At 36.5% G+C, this 25738-nt stretch overlaps 1 protein-coding gene across 3 annotated transcripts in view; it reads right to left on the bottom strand.

Annotated features, from left to right (window-relative positions):
• The window catches only part of LOC127415174 (dipeptidyl peptidase 9-like), a 51791-nt gene extending 27049 nt beyond the window's left edge, over nt 1-24742 (bottom strand). The window contains exons 1-11 of one of the 3 annotated variants that reach the window (XM_051653793.1): nt 24601-24717; nt 11395-11450; nt 8563-8653; nt 8239-8477; nt 7600-7712; nt 7234-7407; nt 6359-6530; nt 5106-5216; nt 3818-3946; nt 3258-3319; nt 3075-3175 (exon numbers count right to left, since the gene is read on the bottom strand). In XM_051653793.1, coding sequence (XP_051509753.1) covers nt 3075-3175; nt 3258-3319; nt 3818-3946; nt 5106-5216; nt 6359-6530; nt 7234-7407; nt 7600-7712; nt 8239-8477; nt 8563-8653; nt 11395-11449 — 1247 coding nt within the window. In that variant the 5' untranslated portion in view covers nt 11450; nt 24601-24717. Of the gene's footprint in view, nt 1-3074; nt 3176-3257; nt 3320-3817; nt 3947-5105; nt 5217-6358; nt 6531-7233; nt 7408-7599; nt 7713-8238; nt 8478-8562; nt 8654-11394; nt 11451-24600 lie in introns of all 3 variants that reach the window. The other 2 variants (XM_051653794.1, XM_051653795.1) reach the window with 2 other exon arrangements.
• Between the last annotated feature and the right edge of the window lie 996 nt (nt 24743-25738).

Raw genomic sequence — 25738 nt, 5'->3', positions numbered from 1 at the left:
TTGCTACAATTTACCATTACGTTTTTGGTGTTACTCAGAGGACATGATATAAGTTTAAGTCTTTTGAACTAATAATGCTTAATGTGACACCATCAGATATAAATAAAAAAAAACTCTGTCGTCTTTTGCCCTTGCTACAGTATATAGATCACCTGGGCCTTATTCTGATTTCCTTGGTGAATTTGCTAATTTTTTTTTTATCAGATCTTGTAGTTACTGTAGATAGAGCTTTAATTGTTGATGACTTCAACAGATAATGAAAATGAATTGGGATTAGCATTTATTGATATTCTCAACTCTCTTGGAGTCAAGCAAAATGTGACAGGACCAACTCATCGCCATAATCATACACTACATTTAATTCTGTCATATGGAATTAATGTTGATACTATAGAAATCCTTCTGCAGAGCGATGACATCTCAGATCATTACCTCGCCTCTTGTATGCTGCGATCAGCTAAGGTTACTCTTTACCATGCTATCGTTCAGGTAGAACTATTCTTTCGACCACTGAAGATAGCTTCACTAATAATCTTCCAGATCTATCTCATACACTCCATAAGTCCCAAAGTCTAGAAAAACTTGATGAAATAAATATTAGATGAAATTAAACCGATTTCAAATCTCCCGTTTATGTCGAAAATACTAGAAAAGGTAGTGTCCTCCCAACTATGTTCATTTCTACAGAGAAATAGTATATATGAACAATTTCAGTCAGAATTTAGGCCCCATCACAGTACAGAGACTGCACTTATCAGAGTTACAAATGACTTGCTCTTATCATCTGATTGCGGCTGCATTTCACTTCTAGTGCTTTTAGATTTTAGTGCTGCCTTCGACACGACAGATCATGACATTCTCTTGAATAGGCTAGAGAATTATGTTGGCATTTGTGTACTTTAATTACCATGGTTTAGGTCTTATTTAGCAGACCACTACCACTTTCTCTATATAAATGAGGAATTGTCAAACCAAACAAAAGTATGGAGTGCCACAGGGATCAGTTTTAGGGCCTCTGCTTTTCTCCTTGTAAATGCTTCCCCTGGGAGATATTATCAGGAATCATGGTACTAATTATTTATTTAATTATTTAAACCTCTAAAAACAAGCCGCTAAAATATAATTTGACTCTCGATGAATGTACTGTTACATTGTCTTCAACAGCGAAGACCTTAGGTGTTATATTTGATACCAATCTGTCCTTTGAAAATCAAATTACCAATGTTTGTAGAACAGCATTCTTCCACCTAAATCCTTGCTAAATTATGACAAATGCTCTGTTGCTGATGCCAAAAAACTAATTCATGCGTTCATGACCTCAAGACTAGATTATTGTAATGCATTACTGGGAGGATGTCCAGCAAGATCAATAAATAAACTTCAATTGGTTCAAAATGCAGCAGCCAGAGTGCTGACTAAGAACCAAGAAATATGATCATATTAGCCCCATTTTATCGTCGTTATATTGGCTACCTGTTAAATTTCGTTTTCATTTTAAAATTCTGTTAACTACATACAAAGCTTTGAATGGTCTAGCTCCGCAGTACTTAAGTGACCTTCTACCATGCTATATTTCATCACGTTCATTACGATCGTAAAATTCTGGCCTGTTAATAGTTCCTAGAATATCCAAATCCACAAAAGGAGGTAGATCCTTTTCATTTTTGGCTCCTAAACTATGGAATAGTCTCCCTAACACTGTTCGAGATGCAGACACACTCAGTTTAAGTCTAGACTAAAGACTCATCTATTTAGCCAGGCATACACCTAATTTATCCTTCAACTCACAATTAGGCTGCCTTAGTTATGTCTGCCGGAACCAGAAACACTGATCATGATCTATAACTCTGCGATAAATTGAATGGCATCTATGCTAATATTATTCTATTTGTATCCCTGTCTCAACCTTGGGACTCCTATCCTGAGGTCACCAGAACAGGCTGGATCAAGCTCCATTCCTGCTTTGTGTTGGACTCCACTGCTACGTGTCTCTGAGTGATGATGATTAAATGCAGCTGGTGCCAGCCAAACATCACTCCAGTCTATTACGATGGACTTTAGAGGATGAACTAATGCCAACTCCAACCATAAGACATGGGATACATCATATGCCATTGCCTGAACCTTGGACTTAAGATAGATCTCACCGAAATTACTGGCCAGGTTGAACTGCGATGCACCTCACTGATCTCTGCCTGCATCACCTCGGTCTAATGATGGACTACACTCTTATAAATGGAATACATAGATTCAATTAATTGCCAACAAAACCCTTCATCAGTCAACTAACAAAGGACAATACATCTATGTGAACTTCTGCAGTTAATCCAGGATGGACTTCAAAGGAATTAAGTCATTAATCTTACAGTTTCTTTGTTACAAAATCTTTGTTTAAACATTGACCCTTAACACTTACTTAGTTTAATAATTTTAAACCAAGACTTGCACTATACATAATTAAGTAATACTGGCATTATATTCATGATGTTAGCCAGAGGGGAACTGGCCCCACAGTGAGCCTGGTTTCTCCCAAGGTTATTTTTCTCCATTAACCAACACCTTATGGAGTTTTGTGTTCCTTGCCACATTCGCCTTTGGTTTGCTCACTGGGTTTCTAAATACAATTACTATTTAATTACCTATTTTTAAACAATTCACAATCGTATTTTATCAAACTGCACAGTGATGACTCTAAGACATTATAGATATTACGGTTTCATTTTCTGTTAATGCTTGATTTTCTGTAAAGCTGCTTTGAAACAATGTGTGTTGTGAAAGGCGCTATACAAATAAAAATGTCAGAATAATAGTCAAGTCATTTCACATTCTTAAAATAAAGTAGTGATCCTAACTGACCTAAGACAGGGTATATTTTCTACGATTAAATGTCAGGAATTGGGAAAAACTGAGCTTAAATGTATTTGGCTAAGGTGTATGTAAACTTCTGACTTCAACTGTACAAAGGTATTGCATGGCTTCAGATGACTTGGAATACATCACACAAATTGTATGGATAACATTTATGAGGCTTTTTTCGGCATTTTTGGAGCTCGATAGCAATTATGAAAACTTACAATTTGCCATCTCTTGTCCATCCAGCTCTAGCGATGTACTCAACCCCAGGAAACAGTGTTGTGAATGGGAGAACAAGCTCTTTGTTTTGTGTGCTAACAATCTAAAAAACAAGGAATAAAACAACATTATAAGTCTCTCAACCAGACCTAAAGATAAAGTGAGCTCCGGCACTGGGCACCTACCTTCCCATGCTGGTCAGTTCGAATCTCTGCTATTTTCAAGCTAATTTGAGGGTTTTTACTCCCTAAAAGCATAGAGAGGATAATTGGCATTAACAGCGAGACAATCTCTACTGACAAAATATAGTTTACAAGACAAGAAAGAATTAGAATTATTCTGAATACAGTGATGTGTGTTGTTCAGATACCTAAGCCATAAAGAATAACTAGTATTTACAGTATAGACTCTAATACATAAACCCTTTTTGTTTTTACAAGTACCATTTATTACAACAAACCTCTATTGTGAATTTGTATCTTTAACTAAACACTGCTATATGAACAGCCAGTCAGTTTTTAAACTGATTTAAATCTCACAAACTTTTTTCTAATTGGCAACAGTGGCTGTTTGGTTGAAATTATGGTTCCTCTGATTTAAACAAAAAATTCTTAAAGCCTATTCAGAGAAAATACATAGAGATATACATTGAATATTGTTGTTTAGCTATATTGCTCTGCCCAAGAATGGGAACCAGTTTTCAATTCCCAAACTTAACCCATGTGTGTTGTGCATGTCTGGTTACCGGTGCGGGGATATCTGTACACATCTGCCTTCCGCTCCTCCAGGGCTGGTGAGGGCACATGAATAATCTCCACTTCTGACTCATCAACTTCCTCATACAGCAACTGCAGCGTTCTGCATCCATCCGTGTCTGCAATGCAAACATAAACAGAATGATATGGGCATGCAGGGTTCAATAATAACAACTTAATAATAACTAATAATAACTTTAATACCTTTTTTTATATAGCACCTTTTAGCAATTTATCACAAAGTGCTTCACAAAACATAAAATCAATACACACTCAGTAAAACATAAGGTAAAAATTAAACAGACAGATTTCAAAACGAGAAGTTTCAGCAGGGTGGAAACTATAAATGCTCTTTTTAGACTAGGGAGAAAGTTTTGAGTTCTGAAATTTACAGTATGTTTTTATAGTACAGTTACCTCTTATATGTCTAAATATCAAGGAAAATTTGATTCTCTATTTCATGACCCCTTAAAGTTGAAAACAGTGCATTACAATAATCTAGGCAAGATTAAATAAAAGCATGAAGATTCTCTGTATCCCTAAAACTCAAAACCTGTCTCACCTTGGAAATGTTCCTTAACTGATAAAAACAAGACTGAACTAACTTCCTGATGTGATATTCAAAATTAAATGTGTCACAATAGATGCCCAAATTTCTACCCACCTGCTGAATATTCAGGACCACCTGATTAAGTGCAGACTCAATCTAATTTTTATTTTTAAAACCATGACCGACTATAACAACATCTGTTTTATCAGAATTTAACTGCAGAAAATTACATGCCATCCAATTTTTTTATATCTGCTATACTTTCTTGAAGAACATTTATACTAGACAGATCATTGGGACTCAACAACAAATATAACTGTAGGTCATCTGAATAGCAATTAAACTTTGTATTTTCGAATCACAGAACCAAGATAAAACAAAATTGGCCCTAAAAGGGATCCTTGTGGGACACCACAATTTATTGTTGAAGAGGAGGACATCTTATCTTCAACAGACACTACAAATGTCCTATTTGACAAATAGAAAACAAACCAGTCTAAACACACCCCAGATATTCCCACCCATCTCTTTAATGTATCAATTAAAACTGAATGATCAACTGCATCAACGCTGCAGTTAATTCAAGCAACACTAAAATGGAGCACTCACCAGCATCCTCCGCAATCAATGAGTCATTGGTAATCCTAAAAAGGGCAGTTTCTGTACTATGATTTTGTCTAAAACCTGACCAAATAATGTCAACACACCCCTCTAGGTGTTAAACAAACCTTTAGGAGCAGCCGGAGACCACCAGTATCCTGTGAAGCGATCAAACTCTTCCTGAATCACAAACGTTGCGACACCAGCAGATTTTGGGTCATCCTTGACGTTATTTAACCCTGTAGAAGTGTAGAAGACAAACCATAAAGCATATTCCTTGTGCTTTCTGTATCACTCTTCAAGTTTCAATTTGGGGGTTACATAGGGGGTAGGCAATAGACACATTTTTATCAAAATATGTGCAAATATTTGTTTGATAACGATATACGAATGTTTTTTTTTTGTTTTTGTTTTTTTTTACTCAAAATCAGGTCCAAAGTAAAGTCTTATCAAACATTTGAAGAATTTGAAATATATATATATATATATATATATTTATTTAATTTTTTTTTTTTTGAAAAATGTATCAATAATAATTAATTAAAAAAAAAAATTCTGAATGCCATTTGTTTTTTGGTCCCACTTTATATTAGGTGTCTTTAACAACTATGTACTTATATTAAAATAGATACAATACAATGTATTTATTGTGTAACAACACTTGTTCTGCAAAATCCTCACAAGATTTACATTTGCTGCTACTGATGTTGAGGTATGGGTAGTTTTAGAGGTAGGGTTAAGGTTAAGGGTTGGGGTAGGAGTTAGGTTTAAGGTTAGGGAAAAGGTTAAGAGAACTACAGATGTAATTAAATGCAGGTACTTTAAATACAAGTACAATACAACAACACAAATGAACATAAGTACATTGTATCAAATACATAATAGTAAGACCTAATATAAAGTGGGTCCTTTTTTTTTTTTTTTATTCCAAACCAAAAAAATATATTTTTAGTATAACATAAGTGTTTGATTTGATTCTGAAGCAACCCTCTCCATCATGCATTTCTTTACCAACTTTCAAGTTTTATAAGCCTTCCAAGACATACAGCAAACCTGTTGGCTTTATAGCAAATATAATAACTAGATATAATTGCTTGGTTAATCCAGATGCTATTTAAAAATTCCGAAGATAATTTACTTAATCTGATTGCTTCTCTCGGTCTATGTTTGCAAATCTGTGAAAGAACGGGTCTCCAAATAAAAGGAAAACAAATGTTCACTTACAAATTTCTACCCGTTTATTGTTTTACCATACCGGTATACATTTCCCACCCCTAGTAATATAGACATTTAGTTAAAAACAACATAGAAAATTCCTTTTTATCAAGGAACATCATCACAACAACTACTGCTGCTGCACATGAATAGCTCCAACTCAAACCTTTATGACAGAAAGTCAGTCTTCGCTCCTCTCCAGTTTCGATATTCGCCACCCACAGATCGTTATTATTAATGAAGGCAATGAAACTGGGGTCACCGGGCGAGATCTTGGGGTCCATGCGTATCCCTGAGCACTGAGTCTTTATTTCCACTGGCTTCACTGGGGCGGCCTGCTAAACATGACATCACATGACCTTCAGGCATGGACACACACAGCTTCACACACATGATTGTTCACTTTTTCCCATGTTATTACAATGAATCGGGACAAAAGCTTTCTAGCTTCAAAAAGAATGCAAAATCACCATATAAGAACCATGAAAGTGGTCTAAACAACTAGAACGCAATATTCCGAGTATGCAATATTCCGAGTACTCTGAAGACATATGATAGCTTTGTGTGAACAGAACTAAATATTTTGCACATGAAAATTTGTGAACAAATAATTTTTGGAGACAGATATCCTAATGTATCAGTTGATTTGGTTCACAAACCATTTGAATGATTTGTTCAGGAATCTACATGTTACAGTCCTCGCCGAAAAATGATTAAGTTGCAGTGGTTCTTGACTTAACAGCGCACAGGAGGGTAAGATTAATGGCAAATAATTCATGCAATTACTACATTTTGTTTCTCATATAAAGTTGTATTGACTACTTTTATGATACTTTATTGGTGCTTTTGTGTTCCTATTAAAGCTTGAATGCTTCAGTCCCCATTAATTATAATAGCATGGAAAAGAGCAGCCAGTAAATTATTCAATTTTTCCTTTTGTGTTTCATGAAAGAAAGTCATCTATTTCTGGAATGACATGAGGGTGAGTAAATGGGTTAACTATCCCTTTAAATTGAGGAGCAGGAATGACAACTAACTCACAATGAAACCGTTATGGCCGCCATCACGGCAATAGAAAAGGCTGTTGCTTGCTTGGAAGAGGAAAAGGCCGCTTTGTGGGTGATAGTCATAGGAAGTGATGCCAAACACCCCCAGACGCTTCCTCTCACGGAGAAGTTCCTCCTCACGGGAATACACACCATGATACGGAGTTGCCTACACGAAGCACAAATTTAAAATAACATTTTGTACAGGATTCCCACCCTTTTTGACCAATCAATTTCCATGACATTTCCAGTAATTTGTGATTACTGGATAAGGGTTAAAAAAAATGTTAATGAATCAATCACTCATCAGTGAACCAGCTCAACTGATTGATCAAAAAGAACCAACTCAAACGAAAGATACCTGAAAGTGATCTAACATCTGTTTCCATGATAACACCAAGAGGGCTTCTTTTCGTATTTTTTTTGGAATTTCAGAGTACAGTAGTGAGTTTTCTCTGCTCCCATAGGGCATTCCTGAGTATGACAAAGTAGACACATTAGAGAAAAAAATACACTTAAAACAAAAAAGAAAAAAGAAATGCAGAAAAACCAACTCTATGCAAATCATTAAACAACTGCCAGATTTTTAAGGGTGTGTTCACACTTATGTGGTCTTTAAAAGAACCAAACCCACACCAAGGGATGGGAATCTTGAGAAATTTTACGATTCCAGTTTTGATTTCTCTCAACCATTCTGATTCCTTAACGGTTCCATGAACGAATCTTACTTTTGAAGAAAAAAATTTTTTTAAATAAAAATTTATTGATGTGAAGGAAGTTGTATCTACACTGGACGCATTGTGTTTCATGCTTTGGATTCAGTAGCGTGGCAGTGCTGCTACTGAATTGCACTGCAGGAAACACTGTCAGATTATTTTAGTATGGTGTGCTGTCTGCATTTGCAGAAAAATGCATGTTCAAGAATCGTTGATGGAACCTAAAGTCAGGAAATTCGATTCCACAATTTTTTTTTAAATGCAACCGGTTCCGAATAAGATACCTAGGTAGTAGAGGCGATGCGAGTGAGGGCCAGATTCATCGTGCTTCTGAACAAACTGGAAGTCGTGCGGCGCCTTGTTTATGATCATTCCAGAGTACTTGCGGCTGCCGTGAATGATGTCACGTAAGCCATCCCACGAGTGCTTCTCCACAAAAAACTGGGATGGAACGTCATCCATTTCCACAATCTCTGTGCTGTCTGAGATGTCATTGACTGCAGTCATTCTGACAGCTGCAAAACTGAACACAGCAACAACCCATCAGAAAAACAGTCAAGAGCAGTTTAATATTAAACTGGAAAAAAAATTGGAAAGTAGTGCCATACCTTTTCCAACTACCTTCAGTTTCGTCTTCAAGTTTCACCCTTTTTCTTCTATACATTAACCGGCACACAAACCTCAACAAGATCTGGCAACCTGCATGATAGGGAAAACAAACAATTCTTTTGTAGTAATCATGCACTTGAACCAAACTGTGACAAAATGTAGCCAAACGTAACTTAATTTTAAATAATAGGGCTGGGTAATATGGTAATATGGCAATATGGCATAATTTCTCGATAATTTTCAGCCTACTGATGTGATTTAATATATATCTTGATAATTTTGTGTTTGATCTGAAATGACATAAGATTTGTTTTTTGTTTTTTAAATAACAGATTCAACCAAACAGACACTGTAGCAAAGTAGATTCAAAATGTTTTGTTTGAAATAAAAATCACACACACACACTCCAAAATGAACTGGTGACACTATAACACAGAGCAATTTTATTTATTTGTTTGTCAAAGAAAATCAATAAATCAGCCACAATGCACAACACACACATAAATAACACACATATAAATTAGGGGGGTAAGACCATAACTCCCACAATGCAGCTAGCACATAGGGGTGGGCGATATGACCAAAATCTTATATCATGATATCACTAATTTTATAATCACGATAACGATATATATCACGATATAGTTAAATTTTTCAAAAAATAAAATATAATACAAATAGGTTTACAAATTAAATACATATATTGTAATGCCTAGTTTTGAAAAATCCAGTCATTTAATTAAATACTTTATATATGAAAACTACTTCCTCTTATATAATTTTCCCTTGACAAACATAGAGTAAAAAATAAGAATAAATTGGTGGTAGTCAAAAAGTGGTAATCAACCTTACCACAACGCTAAATTTTACATTTCAGTCTGATGTTGTTGACTAGTATTATTATAATAAAACTTTCCTCAAGAAACTTGACATCTGAAAGCAATGCAAAATGGAAATAATTCATAGTAAAAAATATCCTTCCTATCCTTGATAAAAAACACTTAATTAAGCTCTTTAAGTCATCTCTGTAGACAATATTTGAATATCTGAAAGTAAAACTGGTTTGTTTTCTAGTAGCTAACATCATTCTAACTGAATTTTACTAAGGGTGATGATGTGTAGTTTAAAAAATCTGAATGACAGATGACACATTATTGTTGGCGCATGACATTGTTTTAGCCGTTTTCCTCGTCAGTGCTGGTTAGAATGTCAGGCTCTCTCGCAATTTGAGATGTTTGACTTCCTCCATATTGTTTTAAGGTAAAAAGATCAAAACTCAAATGGGTCACGCAAGTTTTGAAGTTGTGCCGCGATAGAGAGAAGCACCAGTGATCACACGCTCTGCGTTCTCCTGTCTATGGAGCACAATCTGGAAGCCTGCTGGAGTGGACTCATACATGTGATACCCAACTGCATGTGTGAGATAAGAAGCATATTTATAACGCGAGAAGAATGTCATTGAATTTGCTTTGGCGGCATGAAATGTCACTTGGGCGGCTGCTGAAACCTCCCAATTCAGTGCTTTTTAACAGCTTTAAACATTCAGAATGAAATGCAACTTAAAACTACTACTGGTCTTCACTGTATGATTATAATACATTAATACTTTTTAAAGCTACTAAAGTTACTCAGTCAAGAGCAGTGAGTGTTTTCTCATTTTCTTGTTCTGGTTGTTTGATTATTATGATGACACACTAGACGGCAGCAGGTCTATTAGCTAAGTCCAACATTTTAATACAAATCCGCTTTTTTCTCCACGTTTACGTTCACTTTAGACATCACTCTCTGTGTTTACATGAATACCTCACCAAGATGGGCATGCTGGTGGAATTTTGAAATGCATTTGACTGTTCAGGTGCGCATTAGCGCAGGCATTTTCGGAACACACGCGCATGTTCAGCACACACACATACACCGCCTGTCAATCAAACAGGGCGCAGCTGTTACTAGATCGCTAGCGAATTATAAAATGACGTGCTCTGGATTACTTTTAACAGCAGAATAAGAATATGAACTTTCTAATAATTGACACAGGCCTAGGCTAACACAAATTTTGTCAATGCCGCTCTCGATCTGATCAGCTGCACGTGTGTGGCACGCTCCAAATGAACGTGACAGGTTAACAACACGGAGAATGATATAAAAGACAGCGGTAATTTTCCCAGTATGATTGTACACAGTGTGATTGTAGCTCAACTTCATCCATCATGCAGGTATACACCGGCTTAAGACTATAACTGGCCTCGGCGTGCGCATGTTGATGAACGGTCGCCTTTTCTTTTTACCCATAAAAAAACGTTAGTTACGTGACAGTTATGGGCACTTCATTTCAAATCATGGAGAGGCTATATATGGGTGAATCAATCATATGCCGCTCCTTTTGCCATGATGATTCAGATAGATTGCTAATTATTGCTTTGTTCTGTGATGTGTTTCAAGGGTACTGCATCTATAGCCAACATTTGGCAAGCGATCATTATGACAAACTTTGCTAGTTGAATTGTAATGATAAATAATTTTATATTGCTGCGCAGTTCAGCATGAACGATTAGAGGGCACGTCTCTATCTGCAGGGGTTTATGAATATTCACACAAATTGTTTGATATACAAGGGGTACTTTCTAGATAAACTTCTAGAATCATTTATAGATAACTTTCTAGATAGACTTGGCTTAGATCAAATGAATACCTACACTGGCTAAGAATTCTTTTGCAGTTTTCTTATTCTTTTAATTCTGAACATCTGGGTTTATTAGATTTTAATTTATTTTACATTTACACTCTGTTGACAACTTCCCCCTGTGGTGCATCTGTAAATTTTTCTTGCTCACCTTTGTTTCCTATAATGAAAAGAACTTGGATTTCTCTAACCAGGTTGCCTTGCATCCTAATAAAGAACACACAATTTGAATCATGTTGGAGTACATTTAAAAGTTGAAAAAATAAATAAATAAAAAATATTGTATCTTGAATCGTCCATAGGTTTGATAAAAATCACCTAGCCCTAGTTTCAACTAGGTTTTTACTATAGTTAAGTTACATACATTTGCTAATTTGCATATGCAAATGAAAGTGAAATTAAGAAATATGTAAACAATGAACTATAATTCTGTGGAAAAGATCTGCATGAAGATTCCTCAAAATTTGTGTTCCAAGGAAGAAAGAAAATCATACAGATTTGAATGGTGAGTAAAGAAATGACAGTTTTATTTTTTTTTTGGGAAAACTATTCCACCAGTAATGATGTTGTTCACTTTACAATTTTCTGTAATATTGTCTCCATATCGATTGTTTTGTCCCAAAGTGATAAAAATAAATACATGCAACAACCATTCATAACTCTGTACGTTCAACTCTTGCAAGAATCTTCCTACTGTGCGGTCATTCAGAGAATATCTGCTTTCCATGCAATATCTCAGAACTAACAAAGCACTGGCATGAGGAATGTTCAGCTGTTTATCTGAGCTCTGTGAGACAGTGTGTGAAGAGAAGTTGGTGACAGAGTGATGTCACTTAGGAAGTAGTATAGATACTAATATTCCTAAACTATTTAATAAATGCAAGTAATTGATAATAATAAATGTCTTTTCTTATATGTTATAATGAGATCTTTCCCGTGCCATTACTTATAATACATGTATGCTCTTTTTTAATTTTGCATTTTTTTTTACTCATATTTTATTTATTCTTCCTCTGTTTATTCCTTACCTTTGAGACTCGGTGAGTATACTCTTACATTGTTTAATTTGTGCACTATTAAGCGATTTATTGAAGAAATACATTTTGTACTGTTCTACATTTGTCAATAAAATTATTTTTTTTATGTGCCCTAGTGGTTAAAGCTCAGGGCTGATGACGTGGATGTTGCTGGTTCAAATCCATGCAAGGAACGAGTCGTGAGCTATTGAGAATTGTACCCTTGAGCAAGGTAGGTGCTAGGCCTGGGCGGTTTGGCAATATATATCGTGGGGACAGAATAAAATGTCAACCAGTAGAGATTTTTCTATACCGTCTATATCGCGTATGTAAATATCTGTGCGCGACGCTCCTCCTGGCTGCACTTGAGACTGATAGTGAGAGACAAACACGGAGAAAGATGAACACAGAACGCGGGACGACTCCAAATCAAGTTCTTCTCCCAAGTTTAACTTTATTTTTTGCATTAAAAGGCGCCGTTTTCTCACATTCATGGATGAAATGGTGTTTCTGACGAGCGTGCACGGGGGAAGAGAGTGTATGCCTCAGGTTCTAATCACTTTACATTCCGAGAGAAAATGAGGAAAAGCTTGTTTATAAAATGCTGCGTTCTCCGTGGTGTGTAATGGACCCTACGCTTAAAGCCCAGCTGCTCTTTATAGTGTTGTTGACGCCATCAAATTTTCCTATCTGCATCTTTATCTCTGCAAACACTGAGAGAGAGAAGCGATTGCACGGAGTAAATTCCCTAAAGGAATTATTTAATAAATCAATGACACCTTAATCAACCGTAGGCTATATAGTTGCCAAAAAGGTTAGCAGTTTCCAGTGGCAGGCTAAATTCAAATTAAATACCTGATTCATAATTTCAGGACAGGAGTCTCACACTCATCCAGGCCAACCAATAAACCAACAACAAATTTTAAAACCACAGCTGATGTTGGGGATGATTTAACAATAGGCCTACACTTTATCTAAGGGGGAGAGATTGAAACTGCACCGCGGGGACGCTCATCCCTCAAGCGTGCGCTTAATGCAGCTAGATTATAATGTGATGGCTCGCGATTTATTGAATCATAATGTGTGTCACTGTGCATTTCTTATCGTGAAGAAAATTGGCAATATGCAGCTTTATTCCTTAATTCCTTTAATTGTTGGTGACTTCAACATTCACATAGATAATGAAAATGACACATTGGGATTAGCATTTATCAATATTCTCAACTCTCTTGGAGTCAAACAAAATGTGACAGGGTCAACTCCATAAACACCATATTCATACGCTAGATTTAATTCTATCAGATGGAGTTGATCTTGATACTATAGAAATTCTACCGCAGAGCGATGACATCTCAGATCATTACCTCGTCTCGTTTGCTGCGATCAGCTAATATCAATCAATATACACCACACTATCGTTCAGGTAGAACTATTCTTTCAACAACCTTACATTCACAAATAATCTTCCACAATTGTCTCACATAATCAGTAAGCCTAAAAATGTTGAAGAACTTGATATAGTCGCCCCCATTGATTAAAGATAATTAAAGAAAAAAGCCCTGCACCATGGTACAGTGATCACACTCATGCTCTTAAGAGAGCAGCTCAGGGAGCCTGGGTATCTTAGCGAGTATTGACACTGACTACCACCCCTGGAGTCACCAGTTCGAATCCAGGGTGTGCTGAGTGACTCCTGCCAGGTCGCAGCTTTATTTATAAGGGAGAGTTTGGTGGGGCCTGGGAAGCTCAGTGAGTAAAGATGCTGAGTACCACCCCTGGAATCACGAGTTCTAATTCAGGGAGTGCTGAGTGACTCCAGCCAGGTCTCATAAGCAACCAAATTGTCCCGGTTGCTAGGGAGGGTAGAGTCACATGGGGTAACCTCCTCGTGGTCGCAACTAGTGGTTCTCACTCTCAATGGGGCGCGTGGTAATTAGCGTGTGGATCTCGGAAAGTAGCACGAGCCTCCACATGCTGGGAGTCTCCGCGGTGCAATGCGCAACAAGCTACTTGATGCGCGGATTGACAGTCTCAGAAGCGGAGGCAAATGTGATTTGTCCTCCACCACCCAGATTGAGATGAGTAACCGCGCCACCACAAGGACCTACTAAGTAGTGGGAATTCCAAATTGGGGAGAAAAGGGGATTTTTTTTTTTTTTTTTTTTTAAGCAGCAGAAAATGGAGAGAAAATGGAATACAAAATTAGAGGTATTTCGTGGTGCATGGAAGGATAGTGGAAGGAAAAGGGAAGGAAAGTAATTTTAGCAAACTCATAGAAAATAACAACAATCCTAGGTGTTTATTCAGTACTGTGGCTAAATTGGTTAGGAGTAAAGCCTCAACTGAACCAGATATTCGCAGCACAATAGTAATGACTTGAATTTCTTTACTGAAAAAATAGAAATCATCAGAAATAAAATTGGAATTATGCAATCAACTGTCACAGTACCTCAGAAAACAGTGTTTCATAATTTTCCTCACGAGCAGCTTCAATCATTCACTGTCATAGGTCATGAAGAGCTAACAAAACTTATTAAAAAAAAATCACAAGCTACAACTTGTATGTTAGATCCAATACCAACTAAACTCTTAAAGGAGGTATTCCCTGTAATCTCAGAACATCTTAATATTATCAACTCCTCACTTCCCTTAGGACATGTCTCAAGAAACTTTAAAGGGGACCTATTATGCAAAATTTGCTTTTACACGGTGTTTGAACATAAATGTGAGTCGGCAGTGTGTGTTCACAACCACCCAAAAATGCTAAAAGTCCACCCACTCCTCTTTCTTTTTCTATATCTATTAATCTAAAACAGTGTCTCAAAGTGATTGGTTTTCATTTCTGCTCTAACTTGACATCACGTTAGAGCAGGCCTCGCCCACGACTGGTGACGGACTCCACCCTATTATCATAGATCCTCCCCTGAGTGATCTACACACAGTCCACCATTTATTTTCCACGCTGGAGCAGCTACGGTGAGAAGAATAATGTCTCAGCTTCGTAAGCGTCATAAGTGTTCTGTTGTAAAAGTGAACATAAGAGTCTTCATGTACTCCCGGCATCAGAGCCACTTAAGACGCAGTGGACAAGTTTTGTTTTTGAAGAAAATGTGCCCCAAAACATACCAAAATTAGTGTATGTGTGTGCAAATCATTTTACACCGGCTGCTTTGTGAATGAGGGTCAATATAAAGCAGGATTTTCCAAAAATTTGATTCTCAAGCAGTACCATCTTTCCTGAAGATGTAAGTATCGCACTTTATATTGTTTGTGAATGTTTGCAAATCGCCTTTCCGAATGAGCTTGTTAGCTGATTCCACGGCTAATGCAGCAAAAGTTACCATTGGCTCTGATTGTATTCACGGAGAACAGAGCTATGTCGTTATTTTTAGCTATGTCTGAGACTTATATTACATCTTGTAAAAAGGGAAATAACAGGTCTCCTTTAAAATGGCAGTTATAAAACCGCTTATTAAAAAGCCACAGCTTGATTCTGGCGAATTGGCTAATTATAGACCAATTTCAAATCTCCCATTTATGTAGAAAAATACTAGAAAAGGTAGTGTCCTCCCAACTATGTTAATTTCTACAGAGAAATGGTATATTTGAACAGTTTCATTCAGGATTTAGGCCCCATCACAGTACAGAGGCTGCACTTATCAGAGTTACAAATTACTTGCTATTATCATCTGATCACGGCTGCATTTCTCTTCAAGTGCTTTTAGATCTTAGTGCTGCCTTCGACACCATAGATCACGACATTCTCTTGAATAGGCTGGAGAATTATGTTGGCATTATTGGGCTTGAATTAGCATGGTTCAGGTCCTATTTATCAGACCGCTACCACTTTGTATGTGTAAACGAGGAACTGTCAAATCAAACAAAAATATACAGTGCCACAGGGATCAGTTTTAGGGCCTCTGCTTTTCTCCTTGTATATGCTTCCCCTGAGAGATATTATCAGGAATCGTGGAATAAGTTTCCACTGTTATGCCAACAATACCCAACTTTATATTTCTTCTAAACCCGACAAAATTTCACAATTCTCCAAATTAGCAGAGTATATCAATGAAATCCAAGACTGGATGGCCAGAAATTTCCTTCTACTCAATTCTGACAAAACAGAGGTAATAATTATTGGACCCAACACCTCTAAAAATAAGCCGCTAAAGTATAATTTGACTCTCTATGGATGTACTGTTACGTCATCTTCTACAGCAAAGAAATTAGGTGTTATATTTGTCACCAATTTGTTGTTCGAAAAATCTAATTTCCAGTGTTTGTAGAACAGCATTCTTCCACCTCAGAAATATTGCACATGCTCTCTATTGCTGATGCCGAAAAAATAATTCAAGCGAAAAAATAATTCATGCGTTCATGACCTCAAGACTAGATTATTGTAATGCATTACTGGGAGGATGTCCAGCAAGATCAATAAATAAACTTAAATTGGTTCAAAATGCAGCTGCCAGAGTGCTGACTAGAACCAAGAAATATGATCATATTAGCCCAATTTTATCGTCGTTGCATTAGCTACCTGTTAAATTTCGAATTAATTTTAAAATTCTGTTAACTACACACAAAGCTTTGAATGGTCAGGCTCTGCAGTACTTAAGTGACCTTCCACCATGCTATATTTCATCACGATCGCAAAATTCTGGCCTGTTAATAGTTCCTAGAATATCCAAATCCACAAAAGGAGGTAGATCCTTTTCATATTTGGCTCCTAAACTATGGAATAGTCTCCCTAACACTGTTCAAGATGCAGACACACTCACTGAGTTTAAGTCTAGACCAAAGACTCATCTATTTAGCCAGGCATACACCTAATTTATCCTTCAACTCACAATTAGGCTGCTTTAGTTAAGTCTACCAGAACCAGAAATATTTATCATGATCTATAAATCTGCAATAAATTGAATGGCATCTATGCTAATATTATTCTATTTGTTTCCATGTCTCAACCTTGGGATTCCTATCCCAGAGTTACCAGAGCCGGCCAGATCCAGCTCCGTTCCTGTTTGGTGTCGGACTCCACTGCTACGTGTTGCTGAGTGATGACGACAAACTACAGCTGGTACTAGCCAGACATCACTTCAGTCTTTTACGATGGACTTCAGAGGATGAACTGATGCCAACTCCTTCTGTAAGACATTGGATACTTCATAAGCCACTGCCTGAACATTTGACTTAGGATGGACCCCACCTAACCTCACTGAGATGACCTGCCAGTTGAACTGCGATGCACCTCACTGATCTCTGCCTGCATCACCTTTGTCTATTGATGGACTACACTCTTGAAATGGAATACACAGACTATCAATTAATTGCCAACAAAAGACTTCATCAGCCAATTAACAAAGGACAATGCATCTATGTGAACTTCTGCAGTTAATCGGGGATGGACTTCAAAGACATTATTCATTAATCTTACAGTTCAAACAAAATCTTTGTTTAAACATTGGCCCTTAACACTTATTTAGTTTACAAATTTTAAACCATGACTTGCACTGCACATAAATAAGTAATATTGGCATTATATTCATTCTGTTTAGTCAGAGGGGATCTGGCCCCCACAGTGAACCTGGTTTCTCCCAAGGTTATTTTTCTCCATTAACCAACACCTTATGGAGTTTTCTGTTCCTTGCCACAGTCGTCATCGGCTTGCTCACTGGGGTTCTAAATACAATTATATTTAACTATTTAATTATTTATTTTTATACACAATTTACAATCATATTTAATCAAACTACACAATGATGACTAAGACTTAGATATTACAGTTTCATTTTCTGTAAAGCAGCTTTGAAACGATTTGTGTTGTGAAAAGCGCTATACCAATAAAAATGACTTTCAATTGACTTTATTTATTCAATATTCTTAATTTTATCCAGTATGACGTGAGAGCATTTATCCGTTTTTCATTTCAAATAAAGCACTACAGTTTTGTTTCTTTTTCTTTCTACCATCAATGATGATTCTGAAAGAAAACGCACCCGCAGCCTATTGTTGCTATAGTAATGAACACAACTTCCATGCACATCTGACTGACAGGTAAAACGTGCCCTCTAATATCAGTTAATTTTTTTTTTTTTTCGTTATTTCAGCAGACAGCATGCTTCATACATTTGGAATAACAGCCTTAAGTTAGAGGGTAAACTTTATCATTCAACTGAACTGTGTACAAGCTTTTAGACAATTATGTTGGCTGCACTGTCGATATACTGAATGAATGTACGTCCTTGAATGAGCAGTTGCCAGACCAGCAGGACTTCCCCTGCTGCTCCCGACGGTCAATCCTGGCCTGTGGAGTGTATTGCTCCAGAATACAAAAATAAATAGAAAGGCTGATGTTCAATTATAGAGAAGACTCTCTCTCTCTCTCTCTCTTTTTTTTTTTTTTTTTTTTTGCTTGGATTCATTTTTTTTTTCATTGCAGTGGCAATGACAGGTGTACCTTTAGGCTACTTATTTTTTTCAGAAGATTTTTTATTCACTTATAGATATAAATTTAGGTGATAGGCCTATCTACATGTATATCTTTATCAACCAAAACTATTAAGAATATCAATATATAATTTTTTGCTTATCGCCCACCCCATCACATGGATATTTAATAAAAAACTTTGTTGATTTTCCGAAAGGAAAAAAAAAACTGTATCGTGATATATAAAGGCATATATGAATATATAAAATTACTTGTACCATGTAGAATTTTGGTCATATCGCTCGCCCACCCCTAGTAGGTGCTATTTTTATCAAGGTTCCTGATCAACTAAAAGGGTAAGGGTGTTACGTCCCCATTAGTCAAGGAGTAACAATGGGTGTAAACAAACTAGAACTGTGTGTGAAACTATGATCCAAACTTTAACAAATTAACTCAAAACATACTTCCAAAGGCGTAAAGTTAAAAAAGCAGAAACACTTCATTTTAGATTCTATTCAGATATTTACAATGAACTCAATAGCAAGGACAAAGTGAAAGGAAAAAGGAAACAACAGTGTTGCCTAATAAAAGAACAAAGAAAAGCCATAAAGCCAGCTAAATGAAGGGCAGTGGATTCTATCTAATAAAACAAAAGTACATTAAAATAAACCTACCTACACTACTAAAAACTTAAAGGGGTAACATTCCTTACCTACCGTGGAGAGAAAATAGTCATGAAAATCTGAAACATTATAACTGGAAAAGAAAAAACAATGTAGCGAATGGCCCCTTCAAAATTACACCCAAAGGACAAAAAAACAAAGCTATATATAACAAAGTAGTTTGGCTGATTTTAAAGGTTTCAAAGCAGTAAAACCTGCTTGTTAAGAAATGCGAGAAACACAATTCACAATGTTTTTAGCATGCCACGTAAACCTCTTTTTTAATTCGGGAATATGAGGTGTTGCTCTATGGATGGTGAAATGATCAAAGACTACTGGGATGGGGATTTATTGTTGAATTGTTATGAAGCTATTTCTTGTCCCTAAGGTCATGGGGAAAAATTTAGGATTGGATAAAAATACTGATTTTACGATCTGCATTCAAACGATCTTGATATCGATTCTTAAATCCCAAGATTGATCTTTTACTATATACGCAACTCTCTACAATGCGAGTAAATTACTCGCATATGAGACCAAATCTCGCACTACATGACTAAAAACGTCTGGGATTAGTCACTGGCTGGTAAATGTTCACATTTAACTCACCAGTGATTGAGTAGTATTGTGGCAAAGTTCAGCATTCTTTCCATGCATGTTGAGATTTCAAATTTGTTTAGACTTATTTCGTGAGATGTGTCCAAAGACGAGATCCACGCAATCCAATTTTTATTAAATCATGTCTCTTTTAATATTTTTTCAGTTCTTAGTAAATTGTTGATCAGAAACATCAAAACACAAACATTTAATTCTAACCACGAATAGCAGGTAAAGAAGCCACTCCTCTCGTTAACATGCGCTCATTTACAGATACTCTCTAAAGAACTGCTGGTTTTCTTAAAGAGACAGTACTGATTTTTAGCATGCGTTATACAAATGTACAATGTAAATACTTGTAAATAGTGTCAATTATGCATTAAATCAAACATATTACAAAATATATGCAATAAAATAACAGATTTATTGATGGAATACATGGATTTGTACATTTTTAAAAAGCTTAAATGTGACCAAAATGATGAAAAACAAATAAAATATAATTTGTCAAATGTATATTTTCGTAATGTACCTAGTAAGAAAGTCCCCTGTATAATTAACAGCATTAGCTGGGATATAATTTCTTTCACATGCAAGCAAAAATGGACATTATAACTGAAATATACCAATATGAATCGATATCGAATCAAAATCAGAATCGAGAGCTTGTGAATCAGAATCAAATCAGGAAATCTGTATCAATACCCAGCCCCATTACAGATGTAGTCTAACAAAAGCTGATCTAGCTAAACCCAATTTTATCAAGTATAAACCCACTCAAATTGAAAAACAGTGCTTGCTCTGAGGTGTTGTGAAGCTAATGTTTCCTGCCAAAACGGTTTGAGTGTCGCAGGTCAGACACCGGCTCAAAATCAAATGAGCTGTCTACTTAGACAGCGGTTTCGGGCATCATTGTTTGAATAGGAGCGTGTAAGCATTATTAGGCATCATAGGCGTGTTCAGGCCATGTAATTTGATTTGGGTATCACAGGTTCAGGTTTGTTCAAAATGTCTGATTCAATCAGGGCATTTTTTGTACTTTCCATATATTCGATTCTATTCAACAACATAGCTGCATTCCGAACATTTCTTTGGATTTGCCCATCATAGGCATGTTCCAGTTTGGCTGTTGTAGGTGCGTTCCAAACATTGGATTTGATTTGGCTATCACAGGCACGTTTGGTACATAAAATTCGATTTGGCCTTCATAGGTGCATTTTGAATGTTTGAGTCGATTTGGACAACAGCTGCATGATTTGAGCAAAAAGTCACATTGCGATTATTTTGAAAAATATTGCGTTTGCGATTTGAACTGCAATATGATAAATAAATAAAAAGTAGCTAAGTGATTCCTTTTGACCAAAATTTGGTATTGTTTTGCCCATGTTCTACTGCCAATAAAACGGGTCACTTAAAGGGTTAGTTCGCCCAAAAATGAAAATTGTGTCATGATTTACTTACCTTTAAGCCATCACAGATGTGCATGACTTTCCTTCTTCAGCAGAACCAAAGTGAAGATTTTTATAAGCAGATTTCAGCTCAGTTTGTCCATACAATGCATGCAAATGGGTGCCATCAGTCTGCTGGCTGTTTGGCAGTACAAAAGGCATATTTAGGCAGCATAAAAGTAATCCACACGACTCCAGTCGATCAATTAATGTCTTCAGAAGCAAATCGATAGATTGGTGTAAGAAACAAATCGATAATTAAAACGTTTTTAACTTTAAATCATTGCTTCCACCCAGCGTTGTATTGATGTCTGAAATGACCTAACTCTCACGTGACATTAGTTCCTCTGTTGTGTACAAAGTGCCCACGCTTCCGACTTCTTGCGTGAACGCGCCATTGCACTTATGTCACTGATCCGTCGACTGCTGGCAGGAAGCAATTTTTTAAAGTTAATAAAGTTTTAATTATCTTTTTATTTTTTACACAAACCTATCGATTTGCTTCAGAAGACATTAACTGCTCGACTGGAGTTGTATGTGGAGTTAATTTTATGCCTCTTAAATATGCATTTTGGACAGTCAAATAGCCAGCAGTCTAATGGCACCCATTTGCATGCATTATATGGACAAACTGAGCTGAAATGTGCTTATAAAAATCTTCACTTCGGTTCTGATGAAGAAAGAATCTGGGATTGCTTAAAGGCAAGTAAATCATGAGGGGATTTTCATTTTTGGGTGAACTAATTCTTCAAGTCCAAATAAATAAACTTACAAAACAATCAAACAAATGAAAAAATACAATATAGCTGCAAACAGCGATGACAGACTCGAGCACCATGGGTCCATTTCAGCCCGGTGGCTTTCGGAAAACAATGCAAGGTGAACATATGCATTTGGCATTATTCTAAACAATTTTGAAGCAATTTGGCTAAATATAAGAGGACTGTTTTACAATCTGTTGTAAGAGCCACACTTCCTGCTGCCAGATGGTGGTACTATGACCGTGACCCAAAATAGTCACAGCCATGTGATTAGCCTCTAAGACTAAACATGCATCTCAATTTTGATCTAAATCACACATTGCACACAGAAGATGAGACACTTCCTGTTTCCCATTTTATGCCATTAATTATATGCTTTGCCATGGCAACACCGTTCGATATTTCAAAAATCTGTTCACAATTTAGCATCTTCAATATCTTGGCATAATGTTGTATATATGTGGTTACAGTCTCATGAATCCCCTAGGAGTATTTAAAAATTCAGAGACTGCAATATTAAAAAAATCCAAAATGGCCAACTTCTTATTGAGCTGAGCTAATAACTATAATTATGAAAGTTGTCTGGCATGATGAGAACTATATATGTACCAATTTTGCTGACTAGGTGAAAATGGGGGTGCTACAGAGGCCATCTTACATGCCCATTTTAAAGTGGTGCTACAGATTTTCACCCGACCGGACAAGTAGTCTGATTAAAACATCAATAACTAAAAAATAACCAGCTATATTTGTGAAATAGCCTAGGCCTGTGTCACTTATTACAAAGTTCATATTCTTATTCTGCTGCTGAAAATAATCCAGAGCGTGCAATTAACTTTTTTACTTAGACAATCACATGACAATGCTTTATGTTGAGCCCTACATTTTTTGTTCGATATGAAAACATACACATTAAGTACGATAAAAACACATTAACCGAATAAATTCCTAGATGTGCATCAAAAGACATGAATTTGCTCATAACTGGACTAACCAATGGACCAATACCATAAAACATTTCAAATGTTGCTAAATTTGTGCCAATTACCTCAGAAGTGACGATTTTGTTCTCTTGAACACACGGAATGGAAATGTTGCTGTATTTGCAAGTTATTGTTGCGATATTTAGATTTTTCGCAAAATTCAATTCGAAACTTGGATGGAACCATAGCTATAGGTGCTTTCCGAACATTCGATTCATTTAGCAGTGTGCTGTTTTTAATTGTTTTTCTATATAAACATGAGCTAGATGGACGTTTTTAACCATTGCACCACGTTTCATTGTTTATTTCAGTGTCTCATGTGTTTTTTAGACAGCGTGTCTAATTAAAAATAATTTACATGAAAAAAACGTGTCTCAAGATGCCTGCAGTCTGTTCTATTCGTTGCGCTGCGTCTAGCTTTTTTTCAGCTCAAGAACGTGTTCGGTCCCTTATGCCTAAAAATGCAGCACGCACCTTATTAACCTTAATCACAGTAGTGCCAATTTGATTTTTGACAGAAATGACAATGAGGCAGTGAGGAATAGATGTAGCCTACTGTCTCTTCAATGGGTCTATATGCTATTGTATAAAGTGTTTTTGGACCGTTCTGCTGCTGAAACATTGAAAAAAATATCTGGTACAAATGTTGGTAGACAAAAAAAAAACACCAGACAACATGAGTTGTGAAAAAGTAGATGTGATCTAGGAGCTTTTTGATAGCTTTAAGTCCGTCCTTCACAGCCTCGTTTTCATTCACGTCAAAAATCAAAAATAATAAACCTGCGTACTAAGTAGATAGCTTACATGGGTTTGGGACAGAGCCATTATGTTTTTAGCTCAATTAGAGCTAAATGAACAGCCGTCACTACCGGCTAACTCACATTTACTGAACAATGATGTGGTTTATGAGGAATATATCTATGATTTACGTATGTTATGTGGCTGTGTTTTATGTGTTTTCAGTCAGAATAAGCTGAAGTCTGTAAATGGCATGTTTGATCTGACAGATGTTTTTTTGTTTGTGCTAAAAGTTAGCCGAGCTGCTAATGAAACAAGACGACGGAAAGTCAAATTCAGTATTACACCTGATTACACTTCTATTAACATTTATGGAGCATGTTTTTCAGATGCCACATCTCATACAGATCCAGGAGTAATAATTAGAATAATAAAATAAGAAGGATATATCATGTTAGCACACTATCTCTGCGCTATTTACCAGCATCAGCTGATATAGTGTCAAACACAAAAGCACCTTCATCAGTTCTTCATCATCAATGCATGACACACGATGATGATGATGTTGACGAGTATATGTCAGTCAGTGATTATGAGAGATGATCAGCTGATTTCAGGTCTGCTCGGCCTCTACTGCAGACGGGCCCCTCACATAAAACCGTATTATTATTATAAACACTATTACTGAAACTAATAATCGCTCAAAATCACACGCGGGTACTTACAGGTAGACCTTCAAAGATCAGCTCTCATCTGTGACGTGTTGATTTCTTAAGCGCTTTTGCAGGTAAAAACAGAGTCCATAAGACAGAGAGCAGCACAAAGCGACAGTCATGAGTGCTGATGAAAACCAACCGAACATCAGCAGACACACCGGAAGAGCTTTCAGACTCCAGCTTCCGCCTTCCGTCTGTTCACATATGATTCACGATCGTGTCTAGAAGGGATCCCTCTCTCGTCAATCTCGCGAGATTCTTACACGGCGTTAATTTGAAGTCGCACAGCTACAGGAGCGCTCGTAAAATATTATTTTAAATGGTCTGTTTTGATGAACAGTCAGTTTTGATGATCAGTTCAAGCTCAAAAATAAATATTTCACATAAGTTTTATAACTTTAGCTCTACATCAATCAGCTCAATTAATGAGAGTCCGACTGGGTGGTTAATTAAGCGGTAACATATTTGCCCCTTGTATAAGAAGTCCTGGATTATAATTCATTTAGATGCAACTTTATATTTCAATAAACAAAGATTGCATATGCATTTCAGTGGCAGTTTATCTTGAGTGGGGACACATTTCTTTGCATTTTTATTTGCGATTCGACTGGAAATGAGCGCGAGCTGCGGAACACAAACAAAATCTCCACAAGATTTGTTTTACATTTTCCAGTTCTAAAAGAGATAAACGACTTTAAAAAGCAGCTAGTTTTTTTTAACACAAACACTTTTTAATTCAAGAATCACTATTAATATCAATTAAGTCACAATAACAGAATCTAAGATTTAAAGTAAAATGTGCCTTAAAGGTGGAGTAAGCAATTCCTGAGAAAGGCTGTTGATATTTGAACTCAGCTGCCAAACAAACACACCCCTCCCTTCAGTGCTCCTTCAGAAGCTCCGCCCCCAAATTCATGCATGCGCGTTTATTTTCTCATTTACAGAGCCAGGGCTGTGTACAAAAAACGGACTTTTTTCAGCGCATACACAGAACGGACAGCTAGCGGATCGTGAAGAGATATTCGCGGAATTTGACAAAAAGTGCATTGGATTCAAATGACTTACTCCACATTTATGTCAAAATAACTGTATCCAAGAAACATGGTATATGAGATTTCAAGAAAACAACAGGATTTCTTAATAATAA

This window comes from Myxocyprinus asiaticus, chromosome 24 (genome assembly GCF_019703515.2).
Source record: "Myxocyprinus asiaticus isolate MX2 ecotype Aquarium Trade chromosome 24, UBuf_Myxa_2, whole genome shotgun sequence".
NCBI lineage: Eukaryota > Metazoa > Chordata > Actinopteri > Cypriniformes > Catostomidae > Myxocyprinus > Myxocyprinus asiaticus.
This window is presented reverse-complemented; position numbering and strand designations above follow the sequence as displayed.